At 38.2% G+C, this 24,874-nt stretch overlaps 1 protein-coding gene across 1 annotated transcript in view; it reads right to left on the reverse strand.

The window, feature by feature from the left end:
- pvrl2l (PVR cell adhesion molecule related 2 like) overlaps positions 1 to 24,874 on the reverse strand; it is a 582,677-nt gene that overhangs the window by 284,878 nt on the left and 272,925 nt on the right. The window contains exon 4 of the mRNA XM_062047402.1: positions 1,655 to 1,948. Within this exon, the coding sequence (XP_061903386.1) occupies positions 1,655 to 1,948 (294 nt within the window). The remainder of the gene's footprint in view (positions 1 to 1,654; positions 1,949 to 24,874) is intronic.

The raw sequence follows: 24,874 nt of genomic DNA on the forward strand, positions 1-24,874 counted from the left end.
CTCGTTGAATCGAAAAAATCGATTTATAATCGAACCGTGACCCCAAGAATCAATATTGAATCGAATCGTGGGACACCCAAAGATTCACAGCCCTTGTTGTCAATATTCAGTGTTTTATCCTTCATAGTTAATATTGTAAAACCCACATTCTTTATTGTCATGTACATTCTGGGTGTCTCAATCAGTAAAAAAATGTTACAATTCTATTCCGTTTTTTAAGGCGGTCTGTCATAACGTTTTTAGCTTTCAATCAGACATTATTGTGAGCACACATATATATATATATATATATATATATATATATATATATATATATATATATATATATATATATATATACATATACACACACGTATATATATATATATATACACACAAAGTAAAGCCGCTGCTCCTCCACATGGAGAGGAGCCAGATGAGGTGGTTCGGGCATCTGGTCAGGATGCCACCCGAACGCGTCCCTAGGGAGGTGTTTAGGGCACGTCCGACCGGTAGGAAGCCACGGGGAAGACCCAGGACACGTTGGGAAGACTATGTCTCCCGGCTGGCCTGGGAACGCCTCGGCATCCCCCGGGAGGAGCTGGACGAAGTGGCTGGGGAGAGGGAAGTCTGGGCTTCCCTGCTTAGGCTGCTGCCCCCGCGACCCGACCTCGGATAAGCGGAAGAAGATGGATGGATGGATATATATATATATGTGTATACATATATATATATATATATATATATATGTGTATACATATATATATATATATATATATATGTGTATACATATATATATATATATATATATATATGTGTATACATATATATATATATATATATATATATATATATATATATATATATATATATATATATATATATATATATATATATATATATATATACATACATATATGTGTGTATATATATATATATATATATATATATATATATATGTATGTATATATATATATATATATATATATATATATATATATATATATATATATATATATATATATATATATATATATATATATATATATATATATATATATATATGTGTGTATATATATATGTGTGTATATATATATATATATATATATATATATATATATATATATATATATATATATATATATATATATATATATATATAGATATATACCGGCCCCTAGACACATTTTTTTCTCTAAATTTGGCCCCCCCGATTCAAAATAATTGCCCAGGCCTGGTTTACACAGTCACCTTTAGGGGACCTCTGACGGTATGGGGACAAAAAAACAGGTCCTCTAAAGGGAAACCTTTTTAAATGATAGTCAGATCCATTCTGAAGATGCCTAAGTGATTTTTAAGCTTAGGCCCATAAAACATGTAACCCTAACACATACAAATGTGTGTGTATTATGCAAAATGATTTAAATTTGGTCCCCATGAACCATATTAACTATTTTTTCCCCAGTAAGAATGATCAGCACATTACTTCATCAATCCAGAGATTTAAAGACGTGTATGAGCTAACTGGGCAGTGGCCATTTGACCTCATTTTTTTTATGCCTCCACAACCTGTAGAAAGGGTGGTCCCCACATCACTTGTGGGGACCACCATTTGATAACCAGTGTGTGTCTGTGTGTGTGTGTGTGTGTGTGTGTGTGTGTGTGTGTGTCTTACACTCCACAGACAGCCTGAGCATGTGGACCCAGGTCCTGTCCTGGGTGCGCTGGTCCACCATGCACGTCAGCTCCCTGCCGTCGTCGGCCGGCGTGGGCACCAGACGGTACTCGCTGCGCACCGTCACTGTGCCGTCCGGTCCGTTGACGGTGCTGGTGGAGTGGTTCCCCCCGACCGACGCCAGCCACTTGATGGCGGCCGCGGGTTTGGCGTCGGCCGCCTCGCACTGCGCCACCACCACCGCCTTGGTGCCCGCCTGCACCGTCACCACCTTGGCAGAGTTCTTGGGCTTGGCTGGGGGGAGAGAGAGAGAGGACGGCATCCTTTAGAGGCAACATTTTTTAAGTTAAGTTTTGTCAAGTACCAAGTTATACGACTCGGAGGTGTACAGCTGAAAAATTGGCTAAAAAGGTTAGCTCGCTAACTGTTAGCATATGTCAAGTATCAAGTTATAGGACTGAAGTGTACGGCCGTAAAGTTCGCTCAAATGTTAGCATGCTAACGGTTAGCGTGCGTCAAGTACCAAGTTACATAAATGACTCCGAGGCGTACGGAGGCAAAATTGGCTAAAAAGTTAGCACGCTAATGTTAACATTCCAGAGTGTTAATGTTAGCATGCTTAAAGTTAAGTAAAGTACCAAGTCAAGTACCAAGTTATATGACTCGGAGGTGCACAGCTGAAAAATTGGCTAAAAAGGTTAGCTTGCTAACTGTTAGCATATGTCAAGTATCAAGTTATATGACTGATGTGTAAGCCGTAAAGTTTGCTAAAAAAGTTATCATGCTAACAGTTAGCGTGCGTCAATTACCGAGTCATATGACTCCGAGGTGTACGGAGGAAAAATTGGCTAAAAAGTTAGCACGCTAACGTTAACGTTAGCATGCTTAAAGTCAAGTTGTGTCAAGTACCAAGTTATATGACTCGGAGGTGTACAGCTGAAAAATTGGCTAAAAAGGTTAGCTCGCTAACTGTTAGCATATGTCAAGTATCAAGTTATATGACTGAAGTGTACGGCAGTAAAGTTCGCTAAAATGTTAGCATTCTTACAGTTAGCGTTTGTCGAGTACCAAGTTACATATATGACTCCGAGGCGTACGGAGGCAAAATAGGCTAAAAAATTAGCACGCTAATCTTAATGTTAGCATGCTTAAAGTAAAGTTTTGGCAAGTACCAGGTTAGATGACTCTGAGGTGTACAGCAGAAAAATTGGCTAAAAAGGTTAGCTCGCTAACTGTTAGCATATGTCAAGTATCAAGTTATAGGACTGAAATGTACGGCCGTAAAGTTTGCTAAAAAAGTTAGCATGCTAACAGTTAGCGTGTGTCAATTACCAAGTCTAATGACTCCGAGGTGTACGGAGGCAAAATTGGCTAAAAAGTTAGCATACTAATGTTAACATTCCAGAGTGTTAATGTTAGCATGCTTATAGTTGTGATTTAGGGCTATATAAATAAACATTGATTGATTGATTGATATAGTTGAGTTTTGTCAAGTACCAAGTTATATAAATGACTCCGAGGCGTACGGAGGCAAAATTGGCTAAAAAGTTAGCACGCTAATGTTAACATTCCAGAGTGTTAATGTTAGCATGCTTAAAGTTAAGTAAAGTACCAAGTCAAGTACCAAGTTATATGACTCGGAGGTGCACAGCTGAAAAATTGGCTAAAAAGGTTAGCTTGCTAACTGTTAGCATATGTCAAGTATCAAGTTATATGACTGAAGTGTACAGCCGTAAAGTTTGCTAAAAAAGTTATCATGCTAACAGTTAGCGTGCGTCAATTACCGAGTCATATGACTCCGAGGTGTACGGAGGAAAAATTGGCTAAAAAGTTAGCACGCTAACGTTAACGTTAGCATGCTTAAAGTTAAGTTGTGTCAAGTACCAAGTTATATGACTCCGAGGTGTACAGCTGAAAAATTGGCTAAAAAGGTTAGCTCGCTAACTGTTAGCATATGTCAAGTATCAAGTTATATGACTGAAGTGTACGGCAGTAAAGTTCGCTAAAATGTTAGCATTCTTACAGTTAGCGTTTGTCGAGTACCAAGTTACATATATGACTCCGAGGCGTACGGAGGCAAAATAGGCTAAAAAATTAGCACGCTAATGTTAATGTTAGCATGCTTAAAGTAAAGTTTTGGCAAGTACCAGGTTAGATGACTGAGGTGTACAGCAGAAAAATTGGCTAAAAAGGTTAGCTTGCTAACTGTTAGCATATGTCAAGTATCAAGTTATAGGACTGAAATGTACGGCCGTAAAGTTTGCTAAAAAAGTTAGCATGCTAACAGTTAGCGTGTGTCAATTACCAAGTCTAATGACTCCGAGGTCTACGGAGGCAAAATTGGTTAAAAAGTTAGCATACTAATGTTAACATTCCAGAGTGTTAATGTTAGCATGCTTATAGTTGTGATTTAGGGCTATATAAATAAACATTGATTGATTGATTGATATAGTTGAGTTTTGTCAAGTATCAAGTTATATGACTGAAGCGTATGGCCGTAAAGTTCGCTTAAAAGTTAGCATGCTAACAGTTAGCGTGCGTCAAGTACCAAGTTACATATATGACTCCGAGGCGTACGGAGGCAAAATTGGCTAAAAAGTTAGCATGCTAATGTTAATGTTAGCATGCTCAAAGTTAAGTTTTGTCAAGTACCAAGTTATATGACTCGGAGGTGTACAGCTGAAAAAATGGCTTAAAAGATTAGCTTGCTAACAGTTAGCATATGTCAAGTATCAAGTTATATGACTGAAGTGTACGGCCGTAAAGTTCGCCAAAAAAGTTAGCATGCTAACAGTTAGCGTGCGTCAAGTACCAAGTTACATATATGACTCCGAGGCGTACGGAGGCAAAATTGGCTAAAAAGTTAGCACACTAATGTTAACATTCCAGAGTGTTGATGTTAGCATGTTTAAAGTTAAGTTTTGTCAAGTACCAAGTTATATGACTCGGAGATGTACAGCTGGAAAATTGGCTTTAAAGGTTAGCTCGCTAACTGTTAGCATATGTCAAGTATCAAGTTATATGACAGAAGTGAACGGCCGTAAAGTTGGCTAAAAAAGTTAGCATGCTAACAGTTAGCGTCTGTCAAATCCCAATTTATATGACTCTGAGGTGTACGGAGGCAATATTGGCTAAAAAGTTAGCATGCTAACAGTATAACATTAGTGCTCTAACAGTTAGCAAAAACCGTACAAGTTATTTTTCAATGCCGGCAACTTAGCTGACAATTTTTCTACCGTAAAAACAAATGTATCGTTTTTCCATTTACAGTACTACACCGTTAAAAACAACTGTAGATTTTACAGTCAAAAACTGCCAGCTCAGTCAACAGAAATTTAACGCAAAACCCAGTAGTATTTTGTTTCAATTTACAGTAATATGCTGTAAAGAACAACGTAAAATGTATTGTCATTTTTATTAGTTTGACTGGGTAGTTTGCTGTAAAGTTAAGTATTTTTATTTAGACAAAAACATGTTTGGAAAGTATGATGATGTACTGTAATATTTGTTGCAATATTGGACACTATTAAAGTTGAGAATGGACAAACAGCTGCTTTATTGTTTGGTCCAAAGTCCTCGTTATCTGAGTGACATTTTGGACGAGTGCGTTGACTTACAAAACAGCTGTCAATCATCTTGTAAATGTCATTTTGTTTTGTTTGACCACCTTTCCATCCTCTCTGGGGCTGCGTCACATTGGCTCTGGAAGTTTCTGGGGGCCTTTAGAGCAGTGTTTTTCAACCACTGTACCAAAGGCACACTAGTGTGCCGTGAGAGACAGTCTGGTGTGCCGTGGGAGATTATCTAATTTCACCTATTTGGGTTAAAAATATTTTTTGCAAACCAGTAATTATAGTCTGCAAATGATGTGTTGTTGTCGGGAACAGCGGGAGGCAGAGTGCAGGTAAAAAGGTATCTAATGCTTATACCAAAAATAAACAAAAGGTGAGTGCCCCTAAAAAAAGGCATTGAAGCTTAGGGAAGGCTATGCAGAACAAAACTAAAACTGAACTGGTTACAAAGTAAACAAAAACAGAATGCTGGACGACAGCAAAGACTTACTGTGGAGCAAAGATGGCGTCCACAATGTACATCCAGTGTTTCCCATAAACTGCCAAGATACCTGTGGCGGTGTGGGCGTGGCTATGGGCGTGGTCAACATGACATCATCGAGTAATTTGCATAATTTACTACAATGATATGATTTTCTCTAAAAAGACTCAAAAAATGTATACTTACTAATTAATAATAACAGTTTTGTTTTAAACGTCCATCCATCCATCCATTTTACAATATAATTACAACACTTTATGCTCATATTTATATACAGATTTGAACAATAAGTTATTCACTGATATATATTTATTAATTGTGGTTCTTACAAAAAATATATCTTATAAAATATAAAAGCTAAAATGTCTCTTAAAGCTCTGCCCCTTTAATTAGTGCATACTAAATAATTTAACTTTAGCCTACTACTACAACCATATTATTTACCAGCAACATAAAGTGAAACAGAGGCAGAGGTGTCCTGCCACAGTCAGTAACAAATAAACAGAAAACAGTAGTGGTCAAATACAAATAAGGCAACAAGAGAACTATCCTACACTTCTCTTTTGTAAAGTAAATCTGAACAGCATCTACATCAACTATATGATTTGCCTGAGAAGCTGGAAAGGATTAAAAAAAAAAAATTTTTTAAAAAAAATAAAAAATAAAAAAAATAATTTGTGGCGGACGTAATTCTTTCGTGGCGGGCCGCCACAAATAAATGAATGTGTGGGAAACACTGACATCCAAGCATGACGTGACAATCGACAATGTCCCCACAAAGAAGGATAAAAACAACTGAAATATTCTCGAATGCTAAAACAAAGTAGATACGGGAAATATCGCTCAAAAGAAGACATGAAACTGCTACAGGAAAATACCAAAAAAAAGAGAGAAAGACACCAAAATAGGAGCGCAAGACAAAAACCAAAACACTACACACAGGAAAACAGCAAAAAATGGCGTGATGTGACAGTACACCTACTTTGAGACAAGAGCTATATTGATACATAGTTGGTTATGGTTTAAAGCCATTTGAGCCTTTGAGTGTATTTAACCAAATTTTAGAAGAAATAAATATACTTTTTGTATGTTTATTTACATACTTTATGTCAGGTTCAAACATCCATGACATCTATTAAACAAGACAAGAAGCAAGGAAATAAACAGAGACAGAATTCAATTTGGCTCAATTTGAGGAGAAACGTCTGGTCTGTACTCTTGCACAGTTTCCAGCACGCTCTGACAAAAAAAGGTTTACGTCTCCTCTTTTATTTGGATATTCCCTGTTTACACAACAACAGCTGTTTCTAAAGGAATGGGAGGTATGTAAACAGCCATTGTTTTCGGTCACATTAACACAAAAGAAAAAGATGCCTCGGGCTTGGGCTGGTCCTGGATCGAGCTTGGGCAAGTCTTGGATAACAATAGATAACCCCTCCCGTCTCCTCCCATCGTACACAATGGAATTTTCCAAGCCTTTGGCTTGGTGCAACAAAGACAGCTTTCATCTGTTCACTGGGAACTCAGAAAACGGAAAGTTTTTTGATAATTTACATACAATTTTTCTGACACCTTAACTGTTTCCAAACGGTGTCTGTAACACGGCAGTAAAACGGCTGACCAAACAAAACAGAAGTCACCGTCCTGGACCCGCCAGCTGCGGAAGCGAGCTCTCCAATCAGCTAAACACATTGAACTCCACGGTGACGTTTTTGGTAAATTTACAAAACTGTGACAAAAAAATGAACGCCACTTTAAATTAATAATACTAACACTTGTAAACGTGTTAGCGACGCTCGCTTTTACAGTACGATAGCACACACAAACATGCATGAAAACACTCCGACGGACATCGCACATTTATTTAATTCATAAAAATCAAATAAAGGAAGAAAAATGAAAATGAAACAACATTAAAGTATGAATGAAAAGGAGCAGAAAGAAGTTAAAAAGTATAATATCTGCCCTCTATTCTCACAAATAAGGCAATTGATTTTCATTGTAGGTGACGACTAAGCAATATTTTCATTTTACAATAATTTAACCAATAATGAAGACCTAATTTTACTCAGTCATATATTTTCATCACTACAGGCACTTCCCCACACTTCAATTAACGTTATAATGTTAGCATGCTAACTTTTTAGGCAATTTTGCCTCTGTACACCTCACAGTCATATAACTTGGTATTTGTCATATGCTACCTGTTAGAACGCTAACGTTATAATGTTAGCATGCTAACTTTTTAGGCAATTTTGCCTCTGTACACCTCACAGTCATATAACTTGGTATTTGTCATATGCTAACTGTTAGAACGCTAACGTTATAATTTTAGCATGCAAAATTTTTAGGCAATTTTGCCTCCGTACACCTCGGAGTCATATAACCTGGTATTTGACGTATGCTAACTCTTAGAACGTTAACGTTATAATGTTAGCATGCTAACTTTTTAGGCAATTTTGCCTATGTAGACCTCACAGTCGTATAACTCGGTACTTGACGTACGCTAACTGTTAGAACATTAACGTTATAATGTTAGCATGCTAACAGTTAGCGTACGTCAAGTACCAAGTTATATGACTGTGAGGTGTCCAGAGGCAAAATTGGCTAAAAAGTTAGAACATTAACGTTATAATGTTAGCATGCTAACTTTTTAGCCAATTTTGCCTCTGTAGACCTCACAATCATATAACTTGGTACTTGACGTATACTAACTTTTAGAATGCTAACGTTATAATGTTAGCATGCTAACTTTTTAGGCAATTTTGCCTCCGTACACCTCGGAGTCATATAACCTGGTATTTGACGTATGCTAACTCTTAGAACGTTAACGTTATAATGTTAGCATGCTAACTTTTTAGGCAATTTTGCCTCTGTAGACCTCACAGTCGTATAACTCGGTACTTGACGTACGCTAACTGTTAGAACATTAACGTTATAATGTTAGCATGCTAACAGTTAGCGTACGTCAAGTACCAAGTTATATGACTGTGAGGTGTACAGAGGCAAAATTGGCTAAAAAGTTAGAACATTAATGTTATAATGTTAGCATGCTAACTTTTTAGCCAATTTTGCCTCTGTAGACCTCACAGTCATATAACTTGGTACTTGACGTATGCTAACTTTTAGAATGCTAACGTTATAATGTTAGCATGCTAACTTTTTAGGCAATTTTGCCTCCGTACACCTCGGAGTCATATAACTTGGTACTTGACGTATGCTAACTGTTAGAACGCTAACGTTATAATTTTAGCATGCTAACTTTTTAGCCAATTTTGCCTCCGTACACCTCACAGTCATATAAGTTGGTACTTGACATAGGCTAACTGTTAGAACGTTAACGTTTAAAAGTTAGCATGTTAACGTTTTAGCCAATTTTGCCTCTGCACACATCACAGTCATATAACTTGGTACTTAACGTACGCTAACTGTTAGAACATTAATGTTATAATGTTAGCATGCTAACAGTTAGGCTACGTCAAGTACCAAGTTATGACTGTGAGGTGTACAGAGGCCAAATTGGCTAAAAAGTTAGAACATTAATGTTATAATGTTAGCATGCTAACAGTTAGCGTATGTCAAGTACGAAGTTATATGACTGTGAGGTGTACAGAGGCAAAATTGGCTAAAAAGTTAGAACATTAACGTTATAATGTTAGCATGCTAACAGTTAGCGTACGTCAAGTACCAAGTTATATGACTGTGAGGTGTACAGAGGCCAAATTGGCTAAAAAGTTAGAACATTAATGTTATAATGTTAGCATGCTAACAGTTAGCGTACGTCAAGTACGAAGTTATATGACTGTGAGGTGTACAGAGGCAAAATTGGCTAAAAAGTTAGAACATTAACGTTATAATGTTAGCATGCTAACAGTTAGCGTACGTCAAGTACCAAGTTATATGACTGTGAGGTGTACAGAGGCAAAATTGGCTAAAAAGTTAGAACATTAATGTTATAATGTTAGCATGCTAACAGTTAGCGTATGTCAAGTACGAAGTTATATGACTGTGAGGTGTACAGAGGCAAAATTGGCTAAAAAGTTAGAACATTAACGTTATAATGTTAGCATGCTAACAGTTAGCGTACGTCAAGTACCAAGTTATATGACTGTGAGGTGTACAGAGGCAAAATTGCCTAAAAACTTAGCATGCTAACAGTATAACGTTAGCGTTCTAACAGTTAGCATACGTCAAGTACCAAATTATATGACTGTGAGGTATACAGAGGCAAAACTGGCCAAAAATTTAGCATGCTAACAGTATAACGTTAGCGTTCTAACAGTTAGCGTACGTCAAGTACCAAGTTACATGACTGTGAGGTATACAGAGGCAAAACTGGCTAAAAATTTAGCATGCTAACATTATAACGTTAGCGTTCTAACAGTTAGCCTATGTTAGGGGTCGGCAACCCAAAATGTTGAAAGAGCCATATTGGACCAAAAATACAAAAAAAAATCTGTCTGGAGCCGCAAAAAATTAAAAGCCATATTACATGTGTCATGAGATATAAATTTAATTAAGAGGACTTAAATGAAACTAAATGAGCTCAAATATAGCTACAAATGAGGCATAATGATGCAATATGTACATATCGCTAGCCTAAATAGCATGTTAGCATCGATTAGCTTGCAGTCATGCAGTGACTAAATATGTCTGATTAGCACTCCACACAAGTCAATAACATCAACAAAACTCACCTTTGTGCACTCACGCACAACGTTAAAAGTGTGGTGGACAAAATGAGACAGAAAAAGTGGCATAAAACACGTCCCAGAAAGTCGGAGAAATTTATATATGTAAACAAACTATACGGTGAGTTCAAGGACCGCCAAAATAAGTAGGAAAAAACGGCGCTCGCCAAATACTCGAATGAGTGAAGCATATTTAATATAAACAGTGTGATTTATAACAATTAGGGAGGTTTGTGTCATGTTTGTCCTCCTACAGAAACCATACTAAAACAAAAAAATACATTTTTTCCCCTCATCTTTTTCCATTCTTCATACATTTTTGAAAAATCTCCAGAGAGCCACTAGGGCGGCGCTAAAGAGCCGCATGCGGCTCTAGAGCCGCATGCGGCTCTAGAGCCGCGGGTTGCCGACCCCCGGCCTATGTCAAGTACCAAGTTACATGACTCGGAGGTAAACGGTTGCAAAATTAGTAAAGAAAAAAAAAAGTTTGCATACTTTTTTTCGTCCTTGCACAAGCACCTTAAGGACAAGGCTGGAAAACAAGAAGAAATCCTCCGGAGGAACCATCCTAATTACTTTTAGAGCGCTAGACGCGCGACGTCACCAAGGACTGAATTGATCGCCGACGAAGGCGCCAATGTCAACCCTCCTTAAAAGGGTCGGTCTGGCCTCCCGGAGACTTCCATGCATGCGTCGCACGTCGCCCAAAAACTTGAAGACCTTGGTCCTCGCGTCCTTGGCGGAGCCTGGAAAGGTGCCAGCTCCAATTCCCAAACATGCCAAGTGCTCAGGCTCGCACCCGGAGTGTGTGAGGGTGCCGGGCGCACACAACACATCTGTCGCCTTCACACGCTTCCAGAGTTCTAATTAGAGCGGCCCGGCCCGGCCCTGACCCACATGGCCGCGTACGCTTGACCCACATTGCGAGGTGCGCACAGATAACTGGTCTCACTCCTCGCCGACGTGTGTCGCCTTCAAACCAGTCTTCAGTCGTCCCCGAGTCTTCATTCTCCACCTTAGAAAAGGACGTTTTAACCACTTTTCTATTCCCGTGCACGTGGCAAGGTCTTTAGGTCAGGGGTCACCAACCTTTTTGAAACCAAGAGCTACTTCTTGGGTACTGATTAATGCGAAGGGCTACCAGTTTGATACACACTTAAATAAATTGCCAGAAATAGCCAATTTGCTCAATTTACCTTTAACTCTATGTTATTATTAATAATGAATGATATTTACACTTAATTGAACGGTTTAAAAGAGGAGAAAACACGAAAAAAATGACAATTAAATTTTGAAACATAGTTTATCTCAATTTCGACTCTTTCAAATTCAAAATTCAACCGAAAAAAGAAGAGAAAAACTTAAAAAAAGAATTTATGGAACATCATTAGTACTTTTTCCTAATTAAGATTAATTTTAGAATTTTGATGACATGTTTTAAATAGGTTAAAATACAATCTACACTTTGTTAGAATATATAAAAAATTGGACAAAGCTATATTTCTAACAAACACAAATCATTATTTCTTCTAGATTTTCCAGAACAAACATTTTAAAATAAATTCAAAAGACTTGAAATAAGATTTACATTTGATTCTACAGATTTTCTAGATTTGCCAGAAATTTTTTTTGAATTTTAATCATAATACGTTTGAAGAAATATTTTACAAATATTCTTCGTCGAAAAAACAGAGCTAAAATGAAGAATTAAATTAAGATGTAATGTATTATTCTTTACAATAAAAAACAAAAATTTACTTGAACATTGATTTAAATTGTCAGGAAAGAAAAAGAAGGAATTTAAAAGGTAAAAGGTATATGTGTTTAAAAATCCTAAAATCATTTTTAAGGTTGTATTTTTTCTCTAAAATTGTCTTTCTGAAAGTTATAAGAAGCAAAGTAAAAAAATGAATGCATTTATTTAAACAAGTGAAGACCAAGTCTTTAAAATATTTTCTTGGATTTTCAAATTCTATTTGAGTTTTGTCTCTCTTAGAATTAAAAATGTTGGGCAAAGCGAGACAGCTTGCTAGTAAATAAATAAAATTAATTTGAGCTATTTTTAGAACAGGCCGGCGGCTACTCATCTGGTCCTTACGGGCTACCTGGTGCCCGCGGGCACCGCGTTGGTGACCCCTGCTTTAGAGGGCACGCTTGAAAGAACTGTGCCTAGACCAGGCCGGGGCAATTATTTTGACTCTGGGGCCACATTTAGAGGAAAAAATGTGCCTAGGGGCCGGTATATCTATTTTTAGGAACACTAATACAAAACCTCACAATAATGTCTGACTGAATGCTAAAAACGTTATGACAGACCACCTTAAAAAACGTAATGGAATTTTACATTTTTCTAAGAAGGATACAACACTGAATATTGACAACATATGAATGTCACACCCTCTTTCGATCGACATATTTTACAATCAAGTGAAACGCAACAAAAATGCAACAAACAGTGACATATGAACGCGAAGGGTACAAAATAAACCCACCTACAATCTGAAATATCTGATATATCACTAACCTTTAGAACTTTATTGTGAAAATCTCCTGTGGAAACTCATCCCGCCATACTTGCCAACCCTCCCGATTTCCCCGGGAGACTCCCGAATTTCAGTGCCCCTCCCGAAAATCACCATTCTCCCGGATTTATCCCGATTTCCACCCGGACGACAATATTGGGGGCGTGCCTTAAAGGCACTGCCTTAGCGTCCTCTTCAAACTGTCGTCACGTCCGCTTTTCCTCCATACAAACATGATGTATGCGGTTTTTACACACTCATAAGTGAATGCAAGGCATAGTTGATCAACAGTCATACAGGTCACACTGAGGGTGGCCGTAAAAACAATGACAAACACATTTCGGGAGAACATCCGCACCGTAACACAACATAAACACAACAGAACAAATACCCAGAACCCCTTGCAGCACTAACTCTTCCGGGACGCTACAATGTACACCCCCCGCTACCACCAAACCCCCCCCCCCATCTACCGAAAGGTCTCAAGGTTGGCAAGTATGCTCCCCGCCCACACTTCTTGGTGCCTTGTCTGAGCCTCTGTGACGTAGATAACTAATTAGATGACCAGTTGGTACTTGACATAGGCTAACTGTTAGAACGTTAACGTTTTAAAGTTAGCATGTTAACTTTTTAGCCAATTTTGCCCCTGCGCACATCACAGTCATATAACTTGGTACTTGACGTATGCTAACTGTTAGAACATTAATGTTAGCATGCTAACAGTTAGCCTATGTCAAGTACCAAGTTATATGACTGTATAACACAGTCATATAACTTGGTACTTGACGTATGCTAACTGTTAGAACATTAATGTCATAATGTTAGCATGCTAACAGTTAGCCTATGTCAAGTACCAAGTTATATGACTGTATAACACAGTCATATAACTTGGTACTTGACGTATGCTAACTGTTAGAACATTAATGTTATAATGTTAGCATGCTAACAGTTAGCCTATGTCAAGTACCAAGTTATATGACTGTATAACACAGTCATATAACTTGGTACTTGACGTATGCTAACTGTTAGAACATTAATGTTATAATGTTAGCATGCTAACAGTTAGCCTATGTCAAGTACCAAGTTATATGACTGTGAGGTGTGCAGAGGCAAAATTGGCTAAAAAGTTAGAACATTAACGTTATAATGTTAGCATGCTAAATTTTTAGCCTATTTTGCCTCCATACACCTCACAGTCATATAACTTGGTACTTGACATAGGCTAACTGTTAGAACGTTAACGTTATAAAGTTAGCATGCTAACTTTTTAGCCAATTTTGCCTCTGTACACCTCACAGTCATATAACTTGGTATTTGTCATTTGCTAACTGTTAGAACGCTAACATTATAATGTTAGCACGCTAAATTTTTAGCCAATTTTGTCTCTGGACCCTTAACAGTCATATAACTTGGTACTTGACACACGCTAACTGTTAGAACGCTAACGTTATAATGTTAGCACGCTAACTTTTTAGCCAATTTTGCTTCTGTAGACCTCACAGTCATATAACTTGGTACTTGACGTACGCTAACTGTTAGAACGCTAACGTTATAATGTTAGCATGCAAAATTTTTAGCCAATTTTACTTTGGACGTAGATTACCATAGTAACTAATTAGATGACCATAGTAACTAATTATTTGACCATAGTAACTAATTAGATGACCATAGTAACTAATTATTTGACCATAGTAACTAATTAGATGACCATAGTAACTAATTATTTGACCACAGTAACTAATTAGATGACCATAGTAACTAATTAGATGACCATAGTAACTAATTTGATGACCATAGTAACTAATTAGATGACCATAGTAACTAATTTGATGACCATAGTAACTAATTAGATGACCATAGTAACTAATTCGATGACCATAGTAACTGGTATATCAGCCATAAGCGCAGATTCCAACCATTGAAATACTTTTGTATAGTTGAAGACTTACGGTCATTAGAAAACATGACTGCACATCATAATGGCAACTACACTTTCCATCTTAAAGATGTAAAAAAAATATTTGGGAATGTCCGGCGGGCCAGATTGAAATACTCAACGGGCCACATGTGGCCCCCAGGCCTTAATTTGCCCAGGTCTGGCCTAGAGTCTAGACACGCAGGCAAAGATTGGAGACTTATCTGTAGTAAAAATGGACGTGTTTTTGGTATATATTATTGTATAACATCCCTGGGAGGTGAAATGCCACTTGTTTTGGAAGAATCAAAACTACACTGCAAAAAGTCAGTGTTCAAAAACAAGAAGAAAAAAAAATACAAAAATGAGGGGTATTTTATTTGAACTATGCAAAATTATCTGCCAATAGAACAAGAAAATTTGGCTTGTCAAGACTTTCCAAAACAAGTAAAATTAGCTAACCTCAATGAACCGCAAAAATACCTTAAAATAAGTATATTCTCACTAATAACAAGTGCACTTTTCTTGGTAGAAAAAAAAAGTTAAAGTTAAACTACCAATGATTGTCACACACACACTAGGTGTGGTGAAATTAGTCGTCTGTATTTGACCCATCCCCTTGTTCACCCCCTGGGAGGTGAGGGGAGCAGTGCGCAGCAGCAGTGGCCGCGCCCGCAAATTATTTTTGGTGATTTAACCCCCAATTCCAACCCTTGATGCTGAGTGCCAAGCAGGGAGGTAATAGGTCCCATTTTTATAGTCTTTAGTATGACTCGGCCGGGTTTGAACTCACAACCTACCGATCTCAGGGCGGACACTCTAATAATATAATAATAATATAATAATAATAGATTTTATTTGTAAAAAGCACTGAGTAAACAAGTTCAAAGTGCTACAGTGTATTAAAAAAATAAAATAAAAAGATAATAGAAAATTTAAAAAAATTAAAATTACAACAGCCAAATAGCTAGAATTAGTATGCATGTATCTAAAAAAGGCTTTTTTAAAAAGAAGGGTTTTTAAGCCTTTTTTAAAAGCATCCACAGTCTGTGGTGCCCTCAGGTGGACAGGGAGAGCGTTCCACACTGCAAAAAGTCAGTGTTTCAAAAACAAGAAAAGAAAAAAAATTAGGGATATTTTACTTGAACTAAGCAAAATTATCTGCCAATAGAACAAGAAAATTTGGCTTGTCAAGACTTTCCAAAACAAGTCAAATTAGCTAACCTCAATGAACCCCAAAATACCATAAAATAAGTATATTCTCACTAATAACAACTGCACTTTTCTTGGTAGGAAAAAAAAAAGTTAAAGTACCAATGATTGTCACACACACACTAGGTGTGGTGAAATTTGTCCTCTGTATTTGACCCATCCCCTTCTTCACCCCCCTGGAGGTGAGGGGAGCAGTGGGCAGCAGCGGTGGCCGCGCCCAGGAATAATTTTTGGGTGATTTAACCCCCAATTCCAACCCTTGATTCTGAGTGCCAAGCAGGGAGTAATGGCTCCCATTTTTATAGTCTTTGGTATGACTCGGCCGGGGTTTGAACTGAAGACAGATGAAAGCTGTCTTTGTTGCACCAAGCCAAAGGCTTGGAAAATTCCATTGTGTACATTGGGAGGAGACGGGAGGGGGGGTTATCTATTGTGATCCAAGACTTGCCCAAGCCCGAGTCATCTTTTTCTTTTGTGTTCCATTCCTTTAGAAACAGCTGTTGTTGTGTAAACAGGGAATGTCCAAATAAAAGAGGAGACGTAAACCTTTTTCCGTCAGAGCGTGCTGGAAACTGTGCAAGAGTACAGACCAGACGTTTCTCCTCAAATTGAGCCAAATTGAATTATGTCTCTGTTTATTTCCTTGCTTCTTGTCTTGTTTAATAGATGTCATCGACGTTTGAACCTGACACCTGGCTTAGACATTCTTTATTTGATTCAAGCCCTCTTAAAAGTGCTTTTATTTTATTTTATTTGAACATGTACGAAGTGCGTCTTTGTTGTGCGTTACGTATTTTAAAAGGCAGAAGAAGAAAAAGGAGGGAATTACAAAGACTCCACATTTACGTCATTACTTTTGACCACATTTGTAATGTTATTCCGCCCTAACGAGCTGTGGTACTGTTGGCATGCGTACAGCTTAGGGATGTCCGATAATATCGGACTGCCGATATTATCGGCCGATAAATGCTTTAAAATGTAATATCGTAAATTATCGGTATCAGTTTCAAAATTATCGGTATCGGTTTCAAAAAGTAAAATGTATGAATTTTTTAAACAGACGTAGTGTAACGACCTGGTCGCATCGTGGTGCGAGGTGTTCTCCAAGGATGCAGACGGGCTCGGACACAGCTTGCAGGTAGGAAAATGATTTATTCTGGAACTAACTCAGACAGGAAAAAAACAAAAACGACTAGCGTGGGAGCTAGCAAGCAAAATAATGTAGCATGAGAGCTAGCAGGAAACAAAGAGGTCGATACTTGTTGCATATGAGCAAATTAGGAAGCCAGGCAGAGTGCTGCCCGGGCGAAGACTAAATAGCCCTCTGATTAGTGCCCGGACAACAGGGTGAGCGTCTCGAACACTAACTCAGAGGCAGCTGAGCATAATCTGCCGTCATGGCAACAGAAACAAAACAAGGTGCTGAAAACACATGTGACTTGAAAACGTAAAACTATGATCCGGGCAGCGGATCATAACACGTAGGGAGAAGTACAGAGCGCCAATAAACCTTAAAGGCACTGCCTTTGCGTGCCGGCCCAGTCACATAATATCTACGGCTTTTCACACACACAAGTGAATGCAATGCATACTTGGTCAACAGCCATACAGGTCACACTGAGGGTGATGGTATAAACAACTTTAACACTGTCACAAATATGCGCCACACTGTGAACCCACACCAAACAAGAATGACAAACACATTTCGGGAGAACATCCGCACCGTAACACAACATAAACACAACAGAACAAATACCCAGAACCCCTTGCAGCACTAACTCTTCCGGGACGCTACAATATACACCCCCCCGCTATTACAAAACCCCGCCCACCCTCCCAATTCCAAGCTGCTGTTTTGAGGCATGTTCAAAAAAATAATGCACTTTGTGACTTCAATAATAAATATGGCAGTGCCATGTTGCATTTTTTTCCCATAACTTGAGTTGATTTATTTTGGAAAACCTTGTTACATTGTTTAACAAAAGTAGGCACAATAATGTGTTAATTCCACGACTGTATATATCGGTATCGGTTGATATCGGTATCGGTAATTAAGAGTTAGACCAGGGGTCACCAACGCGGTGCCCGCGGGCACCAGGTAGCCCGTAAGGACCAGATGAGTAGCCCGCCGGCCTGTTCTAAAAATAGCTCAAATAGCAGCACTTACAGTGAGCTGCATCTATTTTTTTAATTTTATTTATTTACTAGCAAGCTGGTCTCGCTTTGCCCAACATTTTTACTTCTAAGAGAGACAAAACTCAAATAGAATTTGAAAATCCAAGAAAATATTTAAAGACTTGGTCTTCACTTGTTTAAATAAATGCATTAATTTTTTTACTTTGCTTCTTATAACTTTCAGAAAGACAATTTTAGAGAAAAAATACAACCTTAAAAATGATTTTAGGATTTTTAAACACATATACCTTTTTACCTTTAAATTCCTTCTTTTTCTTTCCTGACAATTTAAATCAATGTTCAAGTTAAATTTTTGTTTTTTATTGTAAAGAATAATACATACATCTTAATTTAATTCTTCATTTTAGCTTCTGTTTTTTCGACGAAGAATATTTGTAAAATATTTCTTCAAACGTATTATGATTAAAATTTAAAAAAAAAATTCTGGCAAATCTAGAAAATCTGTAGAATCAAATGTAAATCTTATTTCAAAGTCTTTTGAATTTATTTTAAAATGTTTGTTCTGGAAAATCTAGAAGAAATAATGATTTGTGTTTGTTAGAAATATAGCTTTGTCCAATTTTTTATATATTCTAACAAAGTGTAGATTGTATTTAACCTATTTAAAACATGTCATCAAAATTTTAAAATTAATCTTAATTAGGAAAAAGTACTAATGATGTTCCATAAATTCTTTTTTTAAGTTTTTCTCTTCTTTTTTTCGGTTGAATTTTGAATTTGAAAGAGTCGAAATTGAAGATAAACTATGTTTCAAAATTTAATTGTCATTTTTTTCGTGTTTTCTCCTCTTTTAAACCGTTCAATTAAGTGTAAATATCATTAATTATTAATAATAACATAGAGTTAAAGGTAAATTGAGCAAATTGGCTATTTCTGGCAATTTATTTAAGTGTGTATCAAACTGGTAGCCCTTCGCATTAATCAGTACCCAAGAAGTAGCTCTTGGTTTCAAAAAGGTTGGTGACCCCTGAGTTAGACAATATCGGAATATCGGCAAAAAAAGCCATTATCGGACATCTCTAGTACAGCTACATGTGTCATATCGCAAACGTGCGCACACACTTGCAATTGCAGACGGCGGCAGCTCCCAGGTGGCGGCGGAACAAGTCATTTGGAGGCGGCGACACATTTAACCTTTATCAAACAAGCGCAGCTCCTGCAAATTTGTCCTCGTTGTCTTTTTTTGGCGCCCGCGTGAGTCACTGTGTTTGCAGCAGCGCCCGCTGTTGTTCCTGCGCCGCTGACTATTCGGGCTACTTTGTTTGTCGCCGGGCTCGCCTTTTGACACGGCGGAGATAAACGTCTGTTTGTCTTCGCCGGCGTTAATAAAACATGAATATCGGCGGCGCTGCGGAATACTCTGAAGCCGAATTACTCCGCTGGCGGGCGACAATCTCTAATTGGCTGCGAGAAATGTTGACAAAACACACTGCGCGCGGAGATTGAGGTTAATTTAGACGATTTAGGAAGTGGCTGCAACGTGACCAGACGCGGATCCGCAACGTCAAAGGGAATAAACAAGAAAGCGTTATTTGAGCGTCTGCCTCGGGGTTGTGATAACTATTAGGCGCTAATGCAGGAGGGGCTCCGAGGCCGAGTGTTTCTGCATGTTCTTATCTCTCGTCAGTGGTGACTCGCCAAGGTTGTTAGCAAAGCGGCGCTCCTTCTTATTAGATAGAGAGAAAAGAAAAAAGAATGTTTTCCATCTGCACTCCTCCACTTATTTTAGCTACGCTTTACTAGGCACACAGTCGCAAGGTCAAATAAACTTGCCTTTTTACTAGGGATGTCCGATAATGGCTTTTTGACGATATCCCGATATTGTCCAACTCTTAATTACCGATACCGATATATACAGTCGTGGAATTAACACATTATTATGCCTAATTTGGACAACCGGGTATGGTGAAGATAAGGTCCGTTTAAAAAAAATAATTAATAAAATAAGATAAATAAATTAAAGACATTTTCTTGAATAAAAAAGAAAGTAAAACAATATAAAAACAGTTACATAGAAACTAGTAACTAATGAAAATGAGTAAAATGAACTGTTAAAGGTTAGTACTATTAGTGGACCAGCAGCACGCACAATCATGTGTGCTTACGGACTGTATCCCTTGCAGACTGTATTGATATATATTGATATATAATGTAGGAACCAGAATATTAATAACAGAAAGAAACAACCCTTTTGTGTGAATGAGTGTGAATGGGGGAGGGAGGTTTTTTGGGTTGGCGCACTAATTGTAAGTGTATCTTGTGTTTTTTATGTTAATTTAATTTTTAAAAAACAAAAAACGATACCGATAATAAAAAAAACGATACCGATAATTTCCGATATTACATTTTATAGCATTTATCGGCCGATATTATTGGACATCTCTACTTTTTACATTAGACATGTACGGAGACTGGGTAATAAGCAGTGCAGTTAAAGGCCTACTGAAATGATATTTTAAAATTTAAACGGGGATAGCAGATCCATTCTATGTGTCATACTTGATCATTTCGCGATATTGCCATATTTTTGTTGAAAGGATTTAGTAGAGTACATCGACGATAAAGTTCGCAACTTTTGGTCGCTGATAAAAAAAAGCCCTGCCTGTACCGGAAGTAGCGTGACGTCGCAGGTTGAAGGGCTCCTCACATTTCCCCATTGTTTACACCAGCAGCGAGAGCGATTCGGACCGAGAAAGCGACGATTACCCCATTAATTTGAGCCTGGATGAAAGATTTGTGGATGAGGAACGTGAGAGTGAAGGACTAGGGTGCAGTGCAGGACGTATCTTTTCTCGCTCTGACCGTAACTTAGGTACAAGCTGGCTCATTGGATTCCACACTTTCTCCTTTTTCTATTGTGGATCACGGATTTGTATTTTAAACCACCTCGGATACTATATCCTCTTGAAAATGAGAGTCGAGCACGAGAAATGGACATTCACAGTGACTTTTATCTCCACGACAATACATCGGCGAAGCTCTTTAGCTACGGAGCTAACGTGATAGCACATCGGGCTTAAATGCAGATAGAAACAAAATAAATAAACCCCTGAATGGAAGGATAGACAGAAAATCAACAATACTATTAAACCATGGACCTGTAAATACACGGTTAATGCTTTCCAGCCTGGCGAAGCTTAACAATGCTTTTGCTAACGACGTCATTGAAGCTAACTTAGCAACGGGACCTCACAGAGCTATGCTAAAAAAATTAGCTATCCACCTACGCCGGCCAGCCCTCATCTGCTCATCAACACCCGTGCTCACCTGCGTTCCAGCGATCGACAGAGCGGCAATCATAGATGCGGTCGGCGGCCCGGAGACGGAGGAAGTCAAGGTGAGGTCAGCGGCTAGCGCGTCTGCTATCCATCTCAAAGTCCTCCTGGTTGTGTTGCTGCAGCCAGCCGCTAATACACCGATCCCACCTACAACTTTCTTCTTTGCAGTCTTCATTTTTCATTTAAAAAATTGCAAAAGATTCACCAACACAGATGTCCAGAATACTGTGGAATTTTGAGATGAAAACAGAGCTTTTTGTATTGGATTCTATGGAGTCCGAATACTTCCGTTTCAACGATTGACGTCACGAGCATATGTCATCATACATAGACGTTTTCAACCGGAAGTTTAGCGGGAAATTTAAAATTGCACTTTATAAGTTAACCCGGCCGTATTGGCATGTGTTGCAATGTTAAGATTTCATCATTGATATACAAACTATCAGACCGCGTGGTCGGTAGTAGTGGGTTTCAGTAGGCCTTTAAACCACATTAATCCTTATTTTTAATTTTGAGAAATCGTGATTAATCGTGCAAGTTTAAGATTGACTAGCAGGGCTATTCAACGACATAATGAAGAGGGCCGCAGTTTCAAGATTCCGAGGGCTCAAAGGCCGCACATCGACATGTGGATGTTTTGTCAGAAAGTACCTCCGCAGGTTATATTTCTTGGAGACTGCGTTTACTTCATTGCAAAGTAAACACATCAGGCTTTCACACTGCACTGTCAATACATTCATTATTCAGTCCTCGCTACTCGCTTCCAGCGTGTGCAGCTAGTTAACAGCCTGAATGACAAGAAGTTCCAGTTTGTGTTCAGGATTGTTGTTCCTTCTTTTGAAAGATTTTCCTTCCTTAGTTTTATTTCTTTACACATTTTCCTTCATTTAGGTTTGTAAGATTTAAATTAAGATTAGGCAAATAATTGAAAAGAAGGAACAAAAACTGGAGCTTCTTGTCATTCATGCTATTAACTAGCTGCACACGCTGGAAGCAAGTAGGCTGAATATATATATATATATAATCTTAATTTAAATCTTACAAACCTAAATGAAGGAAAACGTAAAGAAATAAATGTCATCCCTACAAGCCTGTTTCGCAGAGAAACCTGCAAAACAGGCTTGTAGGTATGAAATAGCCTCTGTGTTTTTTCCTGACCTAACGTATATTCCGCTCTACCCCGGTATTGAGCACTGTAAAACTACAGAAACCTTGACTCTATATATATATATATATATATATATATATATATATATATATATATATATATATATATATATATATATATATATATATATATATATATATATATATATATATATATATATATATATCAGTGACGTGCGGTGAGGTTCATGACTGGTGAGGCACTGACTTCATCACAGTCAGATTTACAAACATATGAACCCTAAAGAGTATTTTATTCACCATTTAATTGGCCGCAGTTAACAGGTTATGTTTAAAAGCTCATACCAGCATTCTTCCCTGCTTGGCACTCAGCATCAAGGGTTGGAATTGGGGGTTAAATCACCAAAAATTATTCCCGGGCGCGGCGCCGCTGCTGCCCACTGCTCCCCTCACCTCCCAGGGGGTGAACAAGGGGATGGGACAAATGCAGAGGACAAATTTCACCACACCTAGTGTGTGTGGGACAATCATTGGTACTTTAACTTAACTTTACACATACAAACTAGCACACAAAAAAGCACATTTAATAAAAAAAACGTTATTATGGTCTTACCTTTACTTATAAATGAAGTCCATGCGCCGCTGCTGGGCCACAACATTAGGTACACCTGCAGACTGCAGCACGGATTTCATATTTCTAACTAAAGCTAATGACTGAAATATGAAATCCGTGCTGCAGTCTGCAGGTGTACCTAATGTTGTCTTTTTTAAACAGATTCAATCTTGCACGTGGAAAGTTTAAGTGTGGGCTTTAGTTGATATAACACTCCCGTCAGGGGGTGCATTCTATGGCGGGGGTGCATTCTTTACCACCAGGAGGCGGGATTACTGCGAGCCTCAGCCAGTGCGTCTTCGCAGCCGTTTTATGATTGCTCAGCACAAGAAATACGTTACACACATAGTTGTTGACAAAATACACTGTACATTATATACCTCAGCTAACTAAACTATGGAAATGTATAATATAATTCATATAGCAATACGGTCTCACTGCACAGCAGGCCAGCAGTTAGCCGAGTCATTGCGCAATCCATGGTGAGGCTCAACTGAGTGACGTGCCTCAACTGGCTGCTGCTCACCGCAAGTCTCTTCTCAGTATTTGAACGGCAAATGTGAAAATTCTGCGATTTTGAATAAAAATAATCTAAAACTGGTGAAGTTAAATGGAAAATAACTTTATAGTATAATCACTGGATACGTATAACAATTTAATTATTTTTTTAAATTTTTAATTTTTTTTTCTTTCCATGATGGCACGTGAGGCACCGCCTCACCAGCCTCCCCTGACTGCACGTCACTGATTTATATATATATATATATATATATATATATATATATATATATATATATATATATATATATATATACATATATATATATATATATGTGTGTGTGTGTGTGTTTGTATGTTAAAGTTAAGTTAAAGTTAAAGTGCCAATGATTGTCACACACACACTAGGTGTGGCGAAATTATTCTCTGCATTTGACCCATCACCCTTGATCACCCCCTGGGAAGGGGAGGGGAGCAGTGAGCAGCAGCGGTGGCCGCGCCCGGGAATCATTTTTGGTGATTTAACCCCCAATTCCAACCTTTGATGCCGAGTGCCAAACAGGGAGGTAATGGGTCCCATTTTTATAGTCTTTGGTATGACTCGGCCGGGGTTTGAACTCACAACCTACCGACCTCAGGGCGGATAATAATAACACGCACAAGAACAAACACGTGAGCGTGGTTTTTTACGTCGGATCTCATTGGAGGTGTGCCTAGCAATGTGGCCAATAAATCGCTCACTGTCCAAAGCAATTCTTTTTATCGCACAGCAATACTCTATAATAAGATTGGCCGGCCGTGCCGCAGCATCCAATAAGCGCTAATCGGATTGTTTTCTGGGATTATCTATTCATGCTTAAATAAGACAAGATATGATGGCTGACGCTTTGCTATTCAATAAGTCGGAACACAATTGGCTGGCGGCGGATCTCAAGCTGTCTCGTATATAGAAAGATTTGTCATCCAATAGAGTTAAAATGTGACTGTGACACACACACACACACGCACACGCACACACACACACACACACACACACACACACACACACACACACACACACACACTGTCGGCGGCAGCGTCAAGGTTCATCAAGGTTCTGCTGCCTTCCAGACAG

The sequence above is a fragment of the Entelurus aequoreus genome, linkage group LG05 (genome assembly GCF_033978785.1).
Source record: "Entelurus aequoreus isolate RoL-2023_Sb linkage group LG05, RoL_Eaeq_v1.1, whole genome shotgun sequence".
NCBI lineage: Eukaryota > Metazoa > Chordata > Actinopteri > Syngnathiformes > Syngnathidae > Entelurus > Entelurus aequoreus.